Raw genomic sequence first — 16,307 nt, forward strand, 5'->3', positions numbered from 1 at the left:
CAACAAAAGTAGTAACAAAACTGTAGTAATTATCAAAATACTCAACGGCGATTTATTGTACTGCATCGTTAATTAATAAAAGCAATTTAATTGAACAATGGGAAGAAGTAAAATAAAATAAGTGCATTCGTTCGTATCAAATTAAAACAAAATGAGTACATGGAGAATGGCCGGGCTGAAGTTAGTTGAACTTTGTATATTAATACATTTATTATAAATAGGTATTGCAAGCCGACTTACAATTTTTGAATCGTTGATAACGTAGGTACCTTATTTTATAGCAAAGAGATTGGGTTTGACTTACTATTCCGTAGCACGAATTAGGAGGTAAAAAATATCGTAGGTAGTTGATAGAGCTTTTGTCACGACCTCAGTCACAACAAATCGATTTCGGTTTGATAGTTGCACATTCATGTAATACTCATTAACCAACAGGTCAGATTATGGTACGAAATAATTGTTTTTATAAAAAAATATTAATATGGTTTTACTAATCACCATAATCGATGGCATAACAATCATTCACTTACGGTCGTTTTCAATAACCAATCTATCCTTAGTTTAACTTAGGTACTAGAGCTGGATAAATCTATCCCTTTACGCTTATTTACATTTCAATAACCTATCGACAGATAGCATTGAACTATAACTAATAATACAACGATTTTGGACATAACTATGGATAGATAAGATCTTGTGATTAAACGGTGATAGCAATTTATCCGTAACTAGAGATACGTTATTGAAAACTGTTTACGTTGTTGAATGGCCGTTTTCAATAACGTTGGCTGACTAGCAACGTCGGAAATAAGACGAAACTAGAAATAAGAGTTTTAAGTTACTTATTAGTAACACATTGTTACACAACCTAAATCATGTTAATCATTGTCAACACCATCACCACCACCACTTGAATTGCCCATAGCCCGTAGCTTTTTGTATAATTTTTAATTAAGTATTCAATTTTTCGACTTATTGTTATTTCTTCAATAATAATTATCCCCATTATTTTTATTGGGCATTACTAACCTAAATCCTCGTCGTAAAATAATCGTTTTTTATGATAGCAAATAGCCAGATTTTCCCAGTTTCCCGGATTTTCCCCCACAAACCAGATGTATTAGTTTTAAGCATAATATCTCAACAAGTAGATAGGGTTGTAGAAATAAGTTTCTGAGACCTACACATATAAGGCTTAATTGTAAATTGCTATAATAACTAGATTATAAGTAGTTTTGTACATATTTTATTATAAAATAGAAATTTGTTTTTTTTTAATAATCGTTTAAAATAGATTTGCTTGGTTAGCCATTTTGTAGAAATACCTTGTATGTTGTTGCTGTAGTTAAAACTTTGCAGCTGAACTATACTGTCATGATAATTTTGGCAGCTCACGCCTTACAGGGCTGAGTCCTCACAGAAACAAAAGCTTGCCCTCTGCTGTGGTGGTCGATATCTAAAATACATTCTAATTGCATTTACGTGTTAAGTCTATCTACTAGAATCTAAAAGTGCCATAATATTTTGCCCTCGGAAAGTTTTTGTATGAACAATTGTACAATTATATAATTGTTTGTTTTACAGCTACGTGAATTATTCAAACATAGCTGCGAAAATCTTAAGGAAGTCGCTGAAGTCCAATTTAAGAGAAGATGCAGCGAAACGCGACCAATCTTTCATCAAGTGTTTCTTCTGGGTCAAAGGAAACCCTTTACGTACGTTGTATTAGCTGTATCTTCTCGTGCTCTTGCGTTAATTAATATATATCAAGGAATCATACGAATACGATGGTGCGTTTTAAGGAGGGTATGAAATATGAGGAGGACAGATTTCCGTATGTACGAGTGTGTCACTTGATGTTAAATTATTACCATCGTGGACTCGTGCAGCACAAGAGGAATCACAGGACCGGTTGCCGGTCTTTATATTGTGTGTGGCGATTGTTTGGCAGCCCCTCTGTCCTTGGTTTGAAGCCCTTCTCACAAAACTCAGTGATATTTTTCACATTGCGTATTTTAACTTATCCCGTGCTTGATTGCTATTTATTTATGGAAACAAAAATTGCTGGCTTTTTCTTTTGTTTATATACTAACTTCTTAACGTTTTGTACTTTAATTTCTGGGGACACTGTTCTAAATTCATTGAATGTTTCAGCGCTTGGTGAAAAACCGAAACCGGATAAGGAACCCACTTGACATAATAACCTTTTAATTGTACTAATAAATTGTTAAGAATATTATTGCAACATTTTTTATTCAGTGGTTCTTAAAACTCTCACGTACGTACCCATTCTTAAAAAAGCCTTTTGGAAAAGGATGCTATCAGAATAAGAAGAAACGCGCCAGAAGGAAATACCCAATTAAATCAACGTAGAGGTAATTCCCATTTGGAAAATTGCGTTTGTTTACTATGTTCTTTGAATATTTTACGGATGATAGGAATATTTTACCATTAAATCAACGGGAAGACAACTTTAAATATGTAAATGTGCGTACATGCTAGACGAACGCCGCACAGGCCGAGCACTAATTCGTGTAGTGTGGACCAGCATCAGCAGTTCATCGCAAATCCTAAGATTGTTGAAGAACACCAAGAGACTTGCATCGCACACGTAGACGATAGGCGTATATAGCGGTATAAAGTATCTCGCAAGCGATGTAGTCAACAGTCGTATGTCGATATTTAAACTAATTATTTGTTAAGTGTGGGTGAGTACACGTGTATATTATACAGGAGTATGTAGGCGCCTGATATGTTTTATGTAGCAAAAACATCAAGAGTACAAATACCTCAACATACGGAAATGTCTATAAAACATATTTGGAACCCATTAACATTCCAAAAACCTCAATCAAACCTTTAACGAAAAGACTGCATGAGACAGTAAAACTTACGCATTCTAACCAGGACACTAACGGGGCACTGCAGATTAAACAAACACCTCTCACTCCTAGGACTAAGAGATTGCAGAGCGTGTAGATTTTGTAAGAGAGTAGATGAAACCCCTTTACACATCCTCTCTGTATGTGGTCTTTTAATACGTAAATGTAGCATCTCTTTGGAAAAACCATTACTCCAACCACTTGATAAATAAAATAAAATTTTTTTGGTCAACGGTGTTAGAGCGAAATGTTGAAGGGTGCAACATCATACTAAAATTAACGCCTGTTGATAAATAATTTATTGCAGCTACAAAGCATATAAAAAACTTATTTCCACTTACGTTTCATTTATTGGCGAATTATGTTGTTACTAGCCGACCCAGCAAACGTTGTATTGCCGATATTAAAATCGCGATATAAAAGTAACTGTTGATCGTAGATGGGTGAAAATTTGAATTTGTATGTATTTTTTAATGCTGACTCATAAACAAATTCAAAAAAAATGTCGAAAAAATTAAAAAAAAAATCGTGTGGACCACTCTTAACATTAAGGGGGATGAAAAATAGATGTCCGATTCTCAGACCTACCCAATATGCACTCAAAATTTCATGAGAATCGGTCAAGCCGTTTCGGAGGAGTTCAAAGTTTAACACCATGACACGAGAATTTTATATATTAGATTATGAACAGCGGCTGCTATACAAAGCTAAAAGTACTGGAAGTGACTTTAAGACCACTAGCGTGTAATGTAGTGTATTAGTATTTTTTAGTAATTCTTCCAGCCGGAGAGTCGGCCATCTTCTTTTCAATACATATTTTTAAAATCAAAACAAAGTTATTTAATTAGAAGGACATTGCTGAACCATTAGGAAATACCTTTAAAACATACAGTCGACTAAATTCAGAATATGCTAATGAAAAATCACCCCGTTTGAGGTGTCAGGTGGATCACAAAAAAATAATCATCATAATACATGGTTGTATATTACAGACGATGAACATTATTTTTTGTTATTTGGTAGAGTTCTCGTGACAGGCATCGTCATGCTCGCTTTATGCCCTGCTTGTGGCGGCGACGTGGGGCGGATTCTTCCCTTCTCTAAAATATGGTTGAGGGAGGCTATAGCTGGTCCATGCGTCAAGCTCGTGAACGGGCGCTACTTATGGTGGTTGGATGATCCTGTCACCGGGAAGTCTGATTCATGTTTTATTATTTCATTTAAAATGCTCGCATAATGCTAATCTTTGGTATGTCTGGATTGAACCTACTGTACTATACGTATGCACTCAATAACTCGTGTTTATACATTTTTTTTTACTTACCTACTCGTTTAAGGCATTAAGTATTTGACGTTTGAGTATTTTTGTTGCATCACTATATTATGTGCAATACAATAATTTCAATATTATGTGCAAAGGCACATAATATTGTAATTGAAATTATTTGTAATTTAAAAATAAGAACTTGTAAAGCATTCTGTTTTGAAAAGAGAAACCTTAGACTTTAAGGCTTAAGAGTTTCTTGCTCGTCCTTATCTAAGGAAATCTGCCTTCCGAATGAGCTGTATGAAAAAATGAGGTAGCTTTCAAGTGTAGGTACTGTCATTTACGTACGAAATGAAATATTTCAACTTTTCAAATTCTTGGTTCAGTAAAAATTGTTCCGTGCTACGGTACAGTAAAAATAAAGAAACAAACCATTTACTAATATATTTATTTAGGCACAAGTACACAATGATAATACATATACACAATGTAAAGAAAATAAAGGTATGCTCATATAGCGGATATAAGGCCAGGTTTTCGTCCAGGCCAAGCCTCCTTTGCGTACTTCTTCCTCTTCGGCTCGATCGACGCTGCACACTCTTCGAGACCTAACGATATAAAATTTATTTATATTAATAAAATACAATGATTCGATGTCATAAAATGTGACGTGTTCGTCCAGGGCTACTGCCAGTACAGTACTCAGTGTCACCACACTAATTCTGTAATAGGTTAGAACGTAGTGTGCCATTTTGTAGACATGTTATCAGAATCGCATCGTTTTTGTTACGCATTGGCGTCTTTTGATGCCTTCCGTCTTACCATATTATCACTGTTGTGAGTAAATGATTTTTATCTACACCTTTGCTTTAAATCCTATATTAAAGATTCTAAAACAGCTTATTGTCAACATTAAAACACCCAATGTCCTAATAACCATTAGATCATCCAAACGAGTGTTGTAACGTAATTCTGTACAACATTGGTTACTACGACTGACTTTTTTAATGTTAGCAGTAAGTTTGTTTCAGAATCATAATTCATCAAAGAGGATTCATATTATGGGTGTATATAAAGTCTTGTATGCAACTATTGATAATTAGGTATTAAAACACTCATGTGATACTATTATCACAACCCACATTCGTGTTTTAATACCCCTTACTACACAACAGTTGCATAAATAACTAAAATAGCATTGGTGCAGCAATAGGTTGACTTTTGATTCTCGGTTACGTACTTAATGAATTTGCTTTTCCTTATTTGCCGTCACTCACGACAGTACTCTTGTGAATGCTCTGGTGTTACAAGGCAGTATGAGCTGCAGCGATCACATACCATTAGGTGAGCCGTATTTATGATCTTTGGTCCTCATCTTCCATAAAAAGTGATGGCGATTAACGCCAAGTAAGTTATGTGTTAGTTTCTCAATATTAATCTACTAGCTATATATGATAATCGAATTGTTCTGTCGCAGTAATCTTCCCATACAAAATTAAAAAGAACAGTCACAGCTGCAACAGAGGCCAGTGACCCGACTGCTGATAGTCAAACAAAGTTTAACATTATAATTTAATATCTAAACGGATAATCGTCAAATATCTTTGTAAACACAACTCGGAACACAAAACCTAAACAGTCAATCAAAAAACCTATCGCTACACATTATTGACAAGCGGAGTTAAAATGGTAGGTCCAAGTGTGCTATCTATAGTGGCTGCTCTCCGTTATAGATAGATTATAGTTGAAATAGAAAACTGTTACAGCGGTTGCAAACAAATTTTCAAACAAAATAATTTCGATATTCAACTTAATAATTTTTCTTCAATATTCTTTTACAGCAGGGATTCCCAAAGTGGTGAATACTGGTTGACCCGGGGTTGACATAATCAGACACTAATTTTGGGGGTCCATGGGGTTTAACAATCGGTCCCTATAAATTAGCACATGGTCTTATTTGAAACTTATATTAGTTTATATGTACTTGTTATAAGAATGACAAATATTTTAGTCAGTATTATTGTGGTACTTTAAAACTCAACAAGTTAATAAGTGTACAACATGAAACCTCAACAAGTAAAAAAGCTAGAGATAGAACTTTTTAATTTGGGTAAGGGGTTCTGAGTATGAGTTAATTTTGGAAAAGGGATATTTTGTCCAATATATAGTTTGGGAATCCCATATCTAAAGTATAATTAGTATAAGATTGTAACTTATACCTGGGTGTGGATGTGTTAAATGCATATTCATGAGTGATTCCGGTCCTTCCAACTCTACATCTGGTGCAGGATTGGGTAGAGGTATACCTAACCTGTTTAAGAAATATATTTATCAGTTTTATTGTCTAATTAATGTATAATGGAGGTTAACATTTTTAAAGCAACCATTTATCGATTAATTATCACGTAATGACCTCCAATCATTATGTGTTATATTACTGTTATGAGCAAGTGCAAAAAACACTCAACATCTGTTTGTTTCATAACGTCAACATTAATTAAATCATAGGTGTTTAGCTCTTGTTGAAAGTGAAATAATTATAATCACTTATTAAACATCAAATTGGATTCGAAAAAATATAACTGAGGCTTGAAACTAATAGGTTCTAGAAACTCATATTAATATTTATATATACCAAGGTTTAGGTAAATTATTATGCTATAAAACCACTTAACAAACAACTTGTTACACATCCTCACAAATTTAAAAATTTATAAGAATGAGCCTGCTTATATCTATAAGGGCTTATATATATTCAAAACACCTTAGTTTACTTGTTTTTGTATCAGAATAAGTTAGATTATATACCTTGCTCCGATAAGGCTCAAGTGCGAGGAAGATGGCGCAGGGAGATCAGAATACAGGTTGTTAGTTCTCGCCATATCCTGCAGTCTGAGTGAGTGATGGGTATGTGCTGGAAAACAAGTTGTACTCAAATTAGCACATTGAATTACAGAGAAGATACTGAAAGTGTAATAAAATTACTGAGTCACCAACACTATAAAATTATAATATTTTATTTTAGTTATTTATGGAACTGTTGTGTAACAAGGGGTATTAAAATACGAATATGGGTTTATTATATAGTATCACATGAGTGATTTAATACCTTATTATCAACAGTTGCATACAAGACTTTATCTACACCTATAATATGAATCCTCTAAAATTCTGAAACAGTTAGCTCACAGTCCAGTCCTACTAACCATAATATCATCCAAAGGAGTGTTATTATGAAAACGGATGATATAATGTTGTACTAAATTTCATTACAACACTCGTTTGGATGGTGTAATGGTAATTAAGACATTGGGTGTTTTAATGTTGGCAATAAGCTAACTGTTTTAGAATCTTTAATAGAGGATTTCAGGCATGGGTGTAGATAAAAAATATAAGTCACAGGCCACTCGTTTATCAGCTATTAACTAACGCGTTTCTTTAATAAGTATAGGTATTTGATGAAGTTTAATTAATTGTATCCCTAGATTTACACTGTTCTATTAAAAGATTATCAGCAACTCAGTTGACATTTTAAAATAGTAAATTTTAAATAGATCTAGAACGGTCACAACTTACTTTCCTCTGCGGTCTGCAGTCTCAGTTTCTTAGCAGGCAAGTTAGCTGTTGGCACAATAGTCGACCTCACCAAGTTCCTGAATCTGCCAATGGATGGGTCAATGTCTTCGGGGTTGATGATGTCCACCTCTTCGTTAAAAGACACGTTCCGCCGTTGGTGCTTCGATGTACCGGAGGGCGTAGTTGCATGACGTTTTGTGCCCGTTTGTGGCTAGGAATTAACATCACGTTAGCCACATAATGGTGATATATAAGCTGGTAAATTTTTGATTCCTTTGACTATGCATAAAAGGGTTCGCTTTTTTCGCAACTTGACGCCAGCTGTCTATTTTGTGTGATAACAGCACTGGATTCAAGCACTTTGAACCTATAGTTATTCTCAAAATGGACCAGTGTGAGTTGGTGAACTTCACACAAAATTTTTGAATGAGGTGATTAATTATCTGGTGAGAGACAGGCGGAAAAAAGATGGAAAGTGGAATATTCAAGTTCATTAGTAATGTCTGTCATATTAATCACATGGAGAAATTTATTCATAGAACTGTTGACCGGATCCCTGCTGATAATTTTTGAACATAATTCGAGTATTGAATTAATTATAAATGGACATGCTACAAAATTAAATATCAACTTCACCCGCAAGCCGGTAATATCCTATTATACCTCTGGTGTTGCAAGAAAGTGATCACTTAGCTTCATGGAACCTGCAGTATAAAAAAAACACCCAATCCAGTAGTTTTTTTGTACATTAAATGCATAACACAATTGACGATTAGAAACTATTGTTGCATGAACCAAATCCAAATTTGATAAATATAAAGTTACCTTAATGACGTCAGGGTCATCTGTGGGAATGGAAATGCCGAGCATAGAAATTCTTCTGTTGTGTGCAGTGTTGAATTCAGTGAGGTTCTGAAATGATTGAATTTTGCATAAAACACTTATAACATGTTTAATTTAAGAAATATATAATGGCCACATATATATAATAATCTATATATCTGTGGTTTGGTGCTAAAATAGCCAATATCAATTTTTGCTCTAGTTTCTAGAAAAATAAGGAATTGTTCGGGTTCATTAGACACAAAATACCACTCAATGGTAAATACATACACTTCTATAATAAAGTCCCACTTGCAATTCGGTTGGTATATATATATATATACATAAAATTATTTATTAAAAGTCACTAAGACATCATTAAGAGCAGAAATTTATTTGGGCCTTTTTGCACCAGACCACAGATAAAAAAATTATTGAATTAGAAAATCCATAATTATTCAAGACTAATGATTAGTCTAGTGTAGAATTTGGCGAGTTAGCATCTCCTGAGGATGCCTCGTGTAGAGGCAAAACAGGTGTCGAATTGATTTAAGAAATCTTGGCGAATTTGATTTTTCTACAATTAGGTTTTTAATTTAGAATAACATAAGCAGTAAAAATTAGTTAAAGAAAGAAAGATAGGAACTACTTTCTGATATTCAACACTTTGCTGCTCAAAAACTTGTATTTGGTGCTGAATCTACCCATGGTCGAAAATGCCGAAATGCGTAAAAATTGTATAGAACTTGCCTACAGCAATTCAAACACTTGAAGCTTTCTTTTTATAAGATATAACAAACTTTTATGTCTAAGCTGCACTGGCCAGTGGTATCATTACTCTCTGGGCATCATTTTCAATTACTTGTTTGGACATAGAAAATAGAAATGTGTCTTTTAATTGTTTATATTGATACAGACAATTTCATTACAAAACTTTCTAGCAATTTCAATAATCCAGTGGATTTTTCAGTGACATCTCTAAATTTTTTTCTAGGCTTAAGAGGTTACTAAGTTTACTTACATCCAATTCAGTCTGCGTCTCTGGTAACCCCAATAGTGCACCTTCTTTTTCTCCATTTGGTAAGTCTTCCATTATACCTCTTGAGTTTCCAGTTGGTCTTTCTCTAAATATTGAAATTAAAATAAACTAATGATTGTCAGCAATATATAACATTGATTACTTGATGTGTTAATAGCTACCAACGTCATGAACTGCCATAAGACATCCCAATTAATAATAACATTTATTTAACTACTTTTCTTTTATGATAATATTAGACGAGACGAGCAGGACGTTGAGCTGATGGTAATTGATATACCCTGCCCATTACAATGCAGTGCCGCTTAGAATTCTTGAAAAACCCAAAAATTCCGACTGGCACTACAATTGCGCTCGTCACCTTGAGACAAGTGTTAAGTCTCATTTGCACAGTAATTTCACTAGCTATGGCGCCCTTTAAACACAGTAATGCTTACACATTACTTCACGGCAGAAATAGGCGCCGTTGTGGTACCCATAATCTAGCCAGCATCCTGTGCAAAGGAACCTCCCACTGGTAAACTTAGTAATGTTATTTTATATAATTATCACTATAATAAGAAATAACTATAACAGCATATAATATTCAGATCTTTAGTTAACTTTATTTGTGTAAGTTAGTTGGCACTACAGCAGTGCCAACTAACAGTAGCGTCATGGTAGAGCCCTATATAAGCCAGAGCGCTAAGTTCGAGTTGGCATTACTTATTGTGAATTGTAAGGGGACACTATGCCCGTCACTATAATTATTCTCAGTGATTATTATGTCTAAGTGGAAAATTTTAAATACAGATATAACAGTTTTATTATGTGCGTTTTAAATTACCAACCCCATCTACATGATATTAACTAAGTTGGATCTCAATTTCAAAATGGCTCTGAATGATAATAGTAAAACAGGAAAGACTAGAACATTCTTTTAGCAAAAAATCTGTTTATATGTATAAAATGAATTTTGTAATGACAGGTGATCTTGAACAGGATAAACAGTGTCAACAAATTTCTGTGCATGTTTCTTTAAAGATCTGTACTAATAAATGGAGAGAAAAACAATTTGTTATTTGTTTTTAAAGTTATGAATCCTCCACTCTTTCTAATTACAAAAATTCAATTTGCAAACAGAATTTATGATCGATGCGGGTCTTGAAACCACGACCTTTCGCGTTCCCTGCGAGTGCTCTTCCACTCGGCCGACCGTTTGAGTGACATAACATTCATAAATCTTGATGTCTTTCAACTTTCAGGTAGATCCTAAAGATGAAGCCACAACCTGAGAGTTGAACAAGACATCAAGATTTATGAACAGTTGAATGCTTTGTTGAAGCAGCATGCACCATGATTTTGTGATCTGTTGAGTTTTTTTTTTGTTGCAAAATGGTGGTTTTTATTTATTTTATTAAGTAATGGTTTTATTGACATTAAAAAGCAGGAAAACACATAGGAATATGTAGTCAAACTAACCTTATAACATAGTATCTTGTGGATGCTCCAAAATGAAATGTGGAATCAATAGGCAGTTGTGTTGGCTTATTACCTTCCAGTCGCATGTTACCAATGTATGTTCCGTGAGCTAAAAATATCATGATAATATAATATTTGTTGCTCAAAATCTCATTAATTAACATATAAGATTATGGTCATAAGGTACAATCAAATGAGATTAATATTATAATATAAATTATTATTATTAATTTTTTTTGTTGTCTACAGTTCAATCTAACGAACAAACAGCCACCACACCTCTATGAACCTTTGCATAGTAATGTACTTGTGTTATTGTATTCCAGTTTAAGGATTCAATCAAAGGCATCCAATTTTACCATCATGAATGATCTGGGTTGCATTTTTCCCAGTACACAATAACATGGTCATATTGTGAAACACCATGAGTTAAGCTATAATGTTAATGTTATTGGCAAGAGATGGTGCTTAAATATCATGACTTGTTGTTATAATGGACAAAGAAAATTGTTAAATTTATAGTTTTCGTTATACATTACTTATCAATTGCTGCAAATGAAGTTTTTTCAACCTTAAATTTATTGCACTGTTAAGTAAAAGATCTATGTTGTGATACAGACTTAATAGTATTTGTGAAAATCTCTTTGGTTACAAATAAAACTACTACCTACCAGCAAAAAAAATGAATCCATGCAAATTTAGAACATTGCCACATCAACATAAGAAAGAAAGAAATAACATCTGCATATGTAACAAAAGATATTTTGTTGGCTGAGTACACATATATTCAAATTCAAATATTTTTATCCAAAATAGAATATAAAATCACTTATTGAAAGTCAGGTATACAACACAATAGAAAAAAATTAGAACTTAGGATATACAATAACATTTTAAAGATGGTATTGAGCTCAAAATTTCAATACATGATAGTTACAATACAACTAAACATCCTCAGCTGCCTGTCTGGATGTAGAGCCCTCTGGACCCACAGCTTTGGGGATATAAAAATTACCATGGTAAGTGTTAAAAATGTAGGAGTGAGTGGTGGGATCTTCAATATCTCTTGGCATTAATATTGATTTCAAATTACAATGGGCCCCAATATTGAAGGATTGGCTAGTAAACTTATTCTGCAGCATATTTGGTTAAAAATATTAGACAATTAACTGACATAGATAAGGCAAGACTAGTTTACTGAAGTTGTTTTCATAGTATTACGTCTTATGGTATATTGCAATGGGGCAATGCTGTCGATATTAACACCATCTATGTGCTGCAGAGGAGGTCTATTCACACTGTTTATAACCATAGTCAAAGAGAATCATTAAGGGAAAGAAATTAAGAAAATTTCAAGAAATAATCATTTAACTGTTTCATCTCAATATATTCTTGAAAATGTTATTTATGAACACATGCATGTTTTAGAGAAACTGTGCTTATCATAATATTAAGACCAGGAAAAAATATCAACTTCTTCTAAATACTACCATGGTTAAGTCAAGTTGCGAAATGTAAGTGCTATTACAACATAATCCCAGAAAAACTAAAAAATTAATCTATTGCAATATTCAAAAGAATTTTTAAAAATTTTAATGTGATAAAGGTTACTTAAACATAAATGAGTTCCATATTAAACTTCAGTTTGGGAATTGAGCGACCACTCTTAGGCTATTCTCTAATAAATTTTACTGTAATTAAATTTTGTTAAAAAAAAGAAAGAGCCCTTGAATGGCTTGTGTTATTTTCAAATGGGTGGTAATTTTTAGACATTCAATAAGCGAACTTTAAATCATGTTTTGTCTATTGTTTTTTAATATTAAATTATAAAATAACAAGTTATTCTTTGACTATAATCAAGTTATAATTAAAAAATCATGTGTGTTGTTTTTACTCAGCACAGCACAATCAGCTCTATTACAACATTAAAAAAATACAGTTTCAATAAGTAAAAGTGTACCTGAAATCAGACATTTTGATTACTTACTGCTACCCAGATCAACCAGAAATGCTCTATTTAAGTGTTTGTGATATACAAATGCTGCATGGACCCTTGAGCAACTCGCATGATCAATGCAAAAGTCATTCATTTGTGGATTCCTACCAAAGAGGTAGCATCTTTTCTCATCTAACATTAGTTTCTGTATAAGTTTGTCCCCTTTAAGTACGTCTAAGTGGAGTCCGGTCGGAGGCTTTCCCGCCCTGCAATTTATTGATTATAATTTATTGTTTCAGTCCGAATGAACGCTCATGAGTCACGACTCACAATATTTTATGCTTACCAATTAGGGACTTCATAGTGATTTGCCATTTTTATAAATTCAACTACCCTTATTCAATAATTTCCTAAATATTTAATTAATTAAATCATGTTAAATGCTTATCATTTATTGATATATTTCCTAGCACAATACAATACTTCAACATGAACGACAGGACACCATAAGTGTATTTAATAGACTATAGACCTGCGACCACAGAACACTTTTACTCTAACAAGACCTGAGACCGTAGTGCATAGACAACGGTCTTAGATCAAACATAAGACTAGTAACTTAAATTAACACTTTAAAGTAATAGAGTGTACTAGTAGGTATACTCGACAAAGAATATTTTTACCTATAAGAAATAAAAAGCCTTTCAGCTTTCTTCTTATTTTGAAACTAACTTCGTCAGCGTGGATTTAAATCTATCTCGACACATAATTTTTTTATTTTCTTATCTATTTTTACTTATGTTAAAAGGATTAATGAATGAATTAATGAATGGTCACTCGCGTCACGCGTGCCTCTTCCGATATATTGAATTTGAGTATAGTATAACATTATTATAATCAAATGTAAAATTTAATTCCCTACAAATCTATAAAACCCTCATTCGAATAAAACTAATAATCAATCACATAATAATATGTGTAACACCATATTATGGTTATACAATGACATTGTTCATTATTGTAATTATCCCCCATTAAGTCTTTAGCACTTTAGTAATTGCATCATAAGGCTGAGATATATAGAGAGTAATAATTATTATTTACTTAAGGTACTTAGATGAGAAACTTAGCTTAGTGTTAGATTATCAAGCTAAATTGAAATTATGTGGGCTTAAGCTAAGACAGCCCAATGCAAAAGTCAAGTTTGCATTTTTTCACACTCAGCTAAGTTTACCTGAGTAAAGTCTGAGCAAAGTCTTAGTACGCTCTATAGATCTCAGCCTTAATGCCCACTACCACTTTCAGTTTAAGATGACATTAATTCGACACCACCGATCGATTGTTTCTTTCAATAATAAGTAATGGCATTGCATTTACCTATTCCTCTTGAAACTGCCGACGGTCATTCAGCTTCGGTCATTTCCGCTCCGACTTCGACACACTCAGACGAGGAGGTGGAGGCCATGTAGGATGACATCTCAACAGCCATTCACACTCCTAAGACACACTTCAACGTTGTCATGGGAGACTTCAACGCAAAAGTGGGCAAAATTAGCGACGATGAGTTGAGAGTGGGGAAATTTGATTATACCGGAAGACGTAGTGTTGGTAGGCGCCCCACAAGATCGACCCACGATCTGGACAAGATCACCGAAATAGGTTGGATGAGAGCAGCGCAGGACAGATCGTCATGGCGATCTTTGGGAGAGGCCTTTCTCCAGCAGTGGACGTCTTCCGGATAAAGTGACGAAACTGCCAATAATGTTCAACAAATATTAATAAAAGATAATATTCTTGTGTCATCATATACAATAAAATTGGAATTATTCAATAATGCGTTAGATCATTAAATAAAAGTTGAAAAGAAGTGGACCAAGTTGAGAGCCCTGAGGCACTGATGTAACTGGTACAAAACTGGATGTAAAATGTACAAAATGCCTATAATTAGCAATGTTATGTTTAAAAGTTTGCTTGAAGACAATGTTAGATTTCTCCATATTCTGGGCGTGGCATGGACACGTCCTGTTCTTAATGAAAAGTTAGAAATAAAAGTGAGAGGAGTTGTTAACAAGAAAATTTGAAAAAAATTGGTTGAATACTATCGGCACCAGTTCCCTTGTTAACGTCATGATTATTTATTTAATTTATTTTTTGTAAGTAAAATATTCTAAAAAATAAAGTTGTTTAAAATCTATTGAAATCAATATATTTCTTTATTTTTACTGGTTCACTTAGTAAATATTAAGCAGACCAGTAATTGCTACAGCCTTAAAAACAAAGTGTGTGTACTTACGAGTATGTAAGCACGTAGGCGTAACAAAAGAAAAATTCTTAAATATCCCTCGAGTGTATTACATTTTACGTTAGTAGAAATAACAATACTGTAATAAAGAAGGTATTAAATACGACCGATGGTTAATGTTGATAGAGCGGCTAGTACAGTCACGACAGTCCTGTTTCACTGCGACCAATAATAATCTATTGCGATAGCCACTGTTAACTATCTCACAGCTAAGATTGATTAATTTCATGAATCCTTACCCCCTTATTCATTATTGTCTGCTAACTTAAAGCATTGCTAATTCGCACTCTGTTTTCTTCTATTGACCTAAGTCAGAATGAGAAAAAACACTCTTTAGCGGCTGTTTAAAGTTAGCGGACCATTATGAATGAGCTGTCGTATCTTAGGTGGTTGAAGAATTGGTCTTACCAAAGAGATGCTACGTTTACACATTAGAGGACCACATTCAAAGAGAATATATAACAGGGTTGCATCTGTTGCAAAATAAAACCAATGAACTCGACACTGTTACCGTTACCGACACCTCTGTATCTAAGTATCTACACATTATATTGGCCCAGTTAATATTTATATATTTTCTGACGATTCAATAACAACACAAGTGTTCAAGTTTAGAAACTCTTTTTTTGAGGTTTTTTTCTGGATACGGTTTTGTGACTTTACAATTATTTTTGTATATACCTACTTAGTCTTGCCATAAAAATTGAAACAAAGGAAAAAAAAAATCTATTGTAAATAAGATGTATTAGTGCTTGTTAGTTTATTTAATACTTAAAAATAAAACAATTTCAAATATAAAAAGCTTATTCGAAGTGGTCTCCATTGGCTGCAATACAGTCCTTTAAACGTTGAGGCCAGTTATCAATAGCAACACACTCCTTCCATGGGAAAATTCTTCACTGCCAATCGTACGGATTGTTTTAGGGATTCCAAATTATCAGCAAGCCGTACTCTCTAAAACTGACCTTAAATCATGATACACGAATTAAGATCGGGACTAGACGACGGCACATTTTGAGCTC

The 16,307-nt window shown here is 33.6% G+C and overlaps 2 protein-coding genes across 3 annotated transcripts; one reads left to right on the forward strand and one right to left on the reverse strand.

Annotated features, from left to right (window-relative positions):
- Positions 1 to 2,239, forward strand: LOC126978831 (protein stunted-like). The gene is made up of 3 exons (XM_050827921.1): positions 1 to 180; positions 1,585 to 1,715; positions 2,155 to 2,239. The coding sequence occupies exons 1-3, from the start codon at positions 152 to 154 to the stop codon at positions 2,193 to 2,195; spliced, it is 201 nt and encodes a 66-aa protein (XP_050683878.1). The 5' UTR covers positions 1 to 151; the 3' UTR covers positions 2,196 to 2,239.
- A 2,341-nt stretch (positions 2,240 to 4,580) lies between these two features.
- On the reverse strand, positions 4,581 to 13,490 carry LOC126978828 (nuclear inhibitor of protein phosphatase 1). 2 transcript variants are annotated; one of them, XM_050827917.1, is made up of 9 exons: positions 13,330 to 13,490; positions 13,035 to 13,249; positions 11,048 to 11,156; positions 9,569 to 9,671; positions 8,551 to 8,637; positions 7,726 to 7,936; positions 6,958 to 7,063; positions 6,369 to 6,460; positions 4,581 to 4,757 (listed from the first exon to the last, which is right to left on the reverse strand). In XM_050827917.1, the coding sequence occupies exons 1-9, from the start codon at positions 13,356 to 13,358 to the stop codon at positions 4,660 to 4,662; spliced, it is 1,050 nt and encodes a 349-aa protein (XP_050683874.1). In that variant the 5' UTR covers positions 13,359 to 13,490; the 3' UTR covers positions 4,581 to 4,659. The 2 variants fall into 2 exon arrangements, with proteins under 2 accessions (XP_050683874.1, XP_050683875.1); XM_050827918.1 differs by lacking the exon at positions 13,330 to 13,490 and having other exon boundaries at positions 13,008 to 13,152.
- Positions 13,491 to 16,307: the final 2,817 nt, after the last annotated feature.

The sequence above is a fragment of the Leptidea sinapis genome, chromosome Z (genome assembly GCF_905404315.1).
Source record: "Leptidea sinapis chromosome Z, ilLepSina1.1, whole genome shotgun sequence".
NCBI lineage: Eukaryota > Metazoa > Arthropoda > Insecta > Lepidoptera > Pieridae > Leptidea > Leptidea sinapis.

Bases quoted from the DNA above. Each gene is read 5' to 3' on its own strand.
- LOC126978828 (XM_050827917.1), bottom strand. From the start codon at position 13,358: ATGGCAAATCACTATGAAGTCCCTAATTG. The intron at 7,937-8,550 runs GTAACTTTATAT...GTTAATTCCTAG, and splicing joins ATGACCCTGACGTCATTAAG to CCACAAACGGGCACAAAACG. The intron at 4,758-6,368 runs GTATAAGTTACA...TTATATCGTTAG, and splicing joins TTTAACACATCCACACCCAG to GTCTCGAAGAGTGTGCAGCG.
- LOC126978831 (XM_050827921.1), top strand. From the start codon at position 152: ATGAGTACATGGAGAATGGCCGGGCTGAA. The intron at 181-1,584 runs GTTAGTTGAACT...TTTGTTTTACAG, and splicing joins TGGAGAATGGCCGGGCTGAA to CTACGTGAATTATTCAAACA. The intron at 1,716-2,154 runs GTACGTTGTATT...TGAATGTTTCAG, and splicing joins GGTCAAAGGAAACCCTTTAC to CGCTTGGTGAAAAACCGAAA.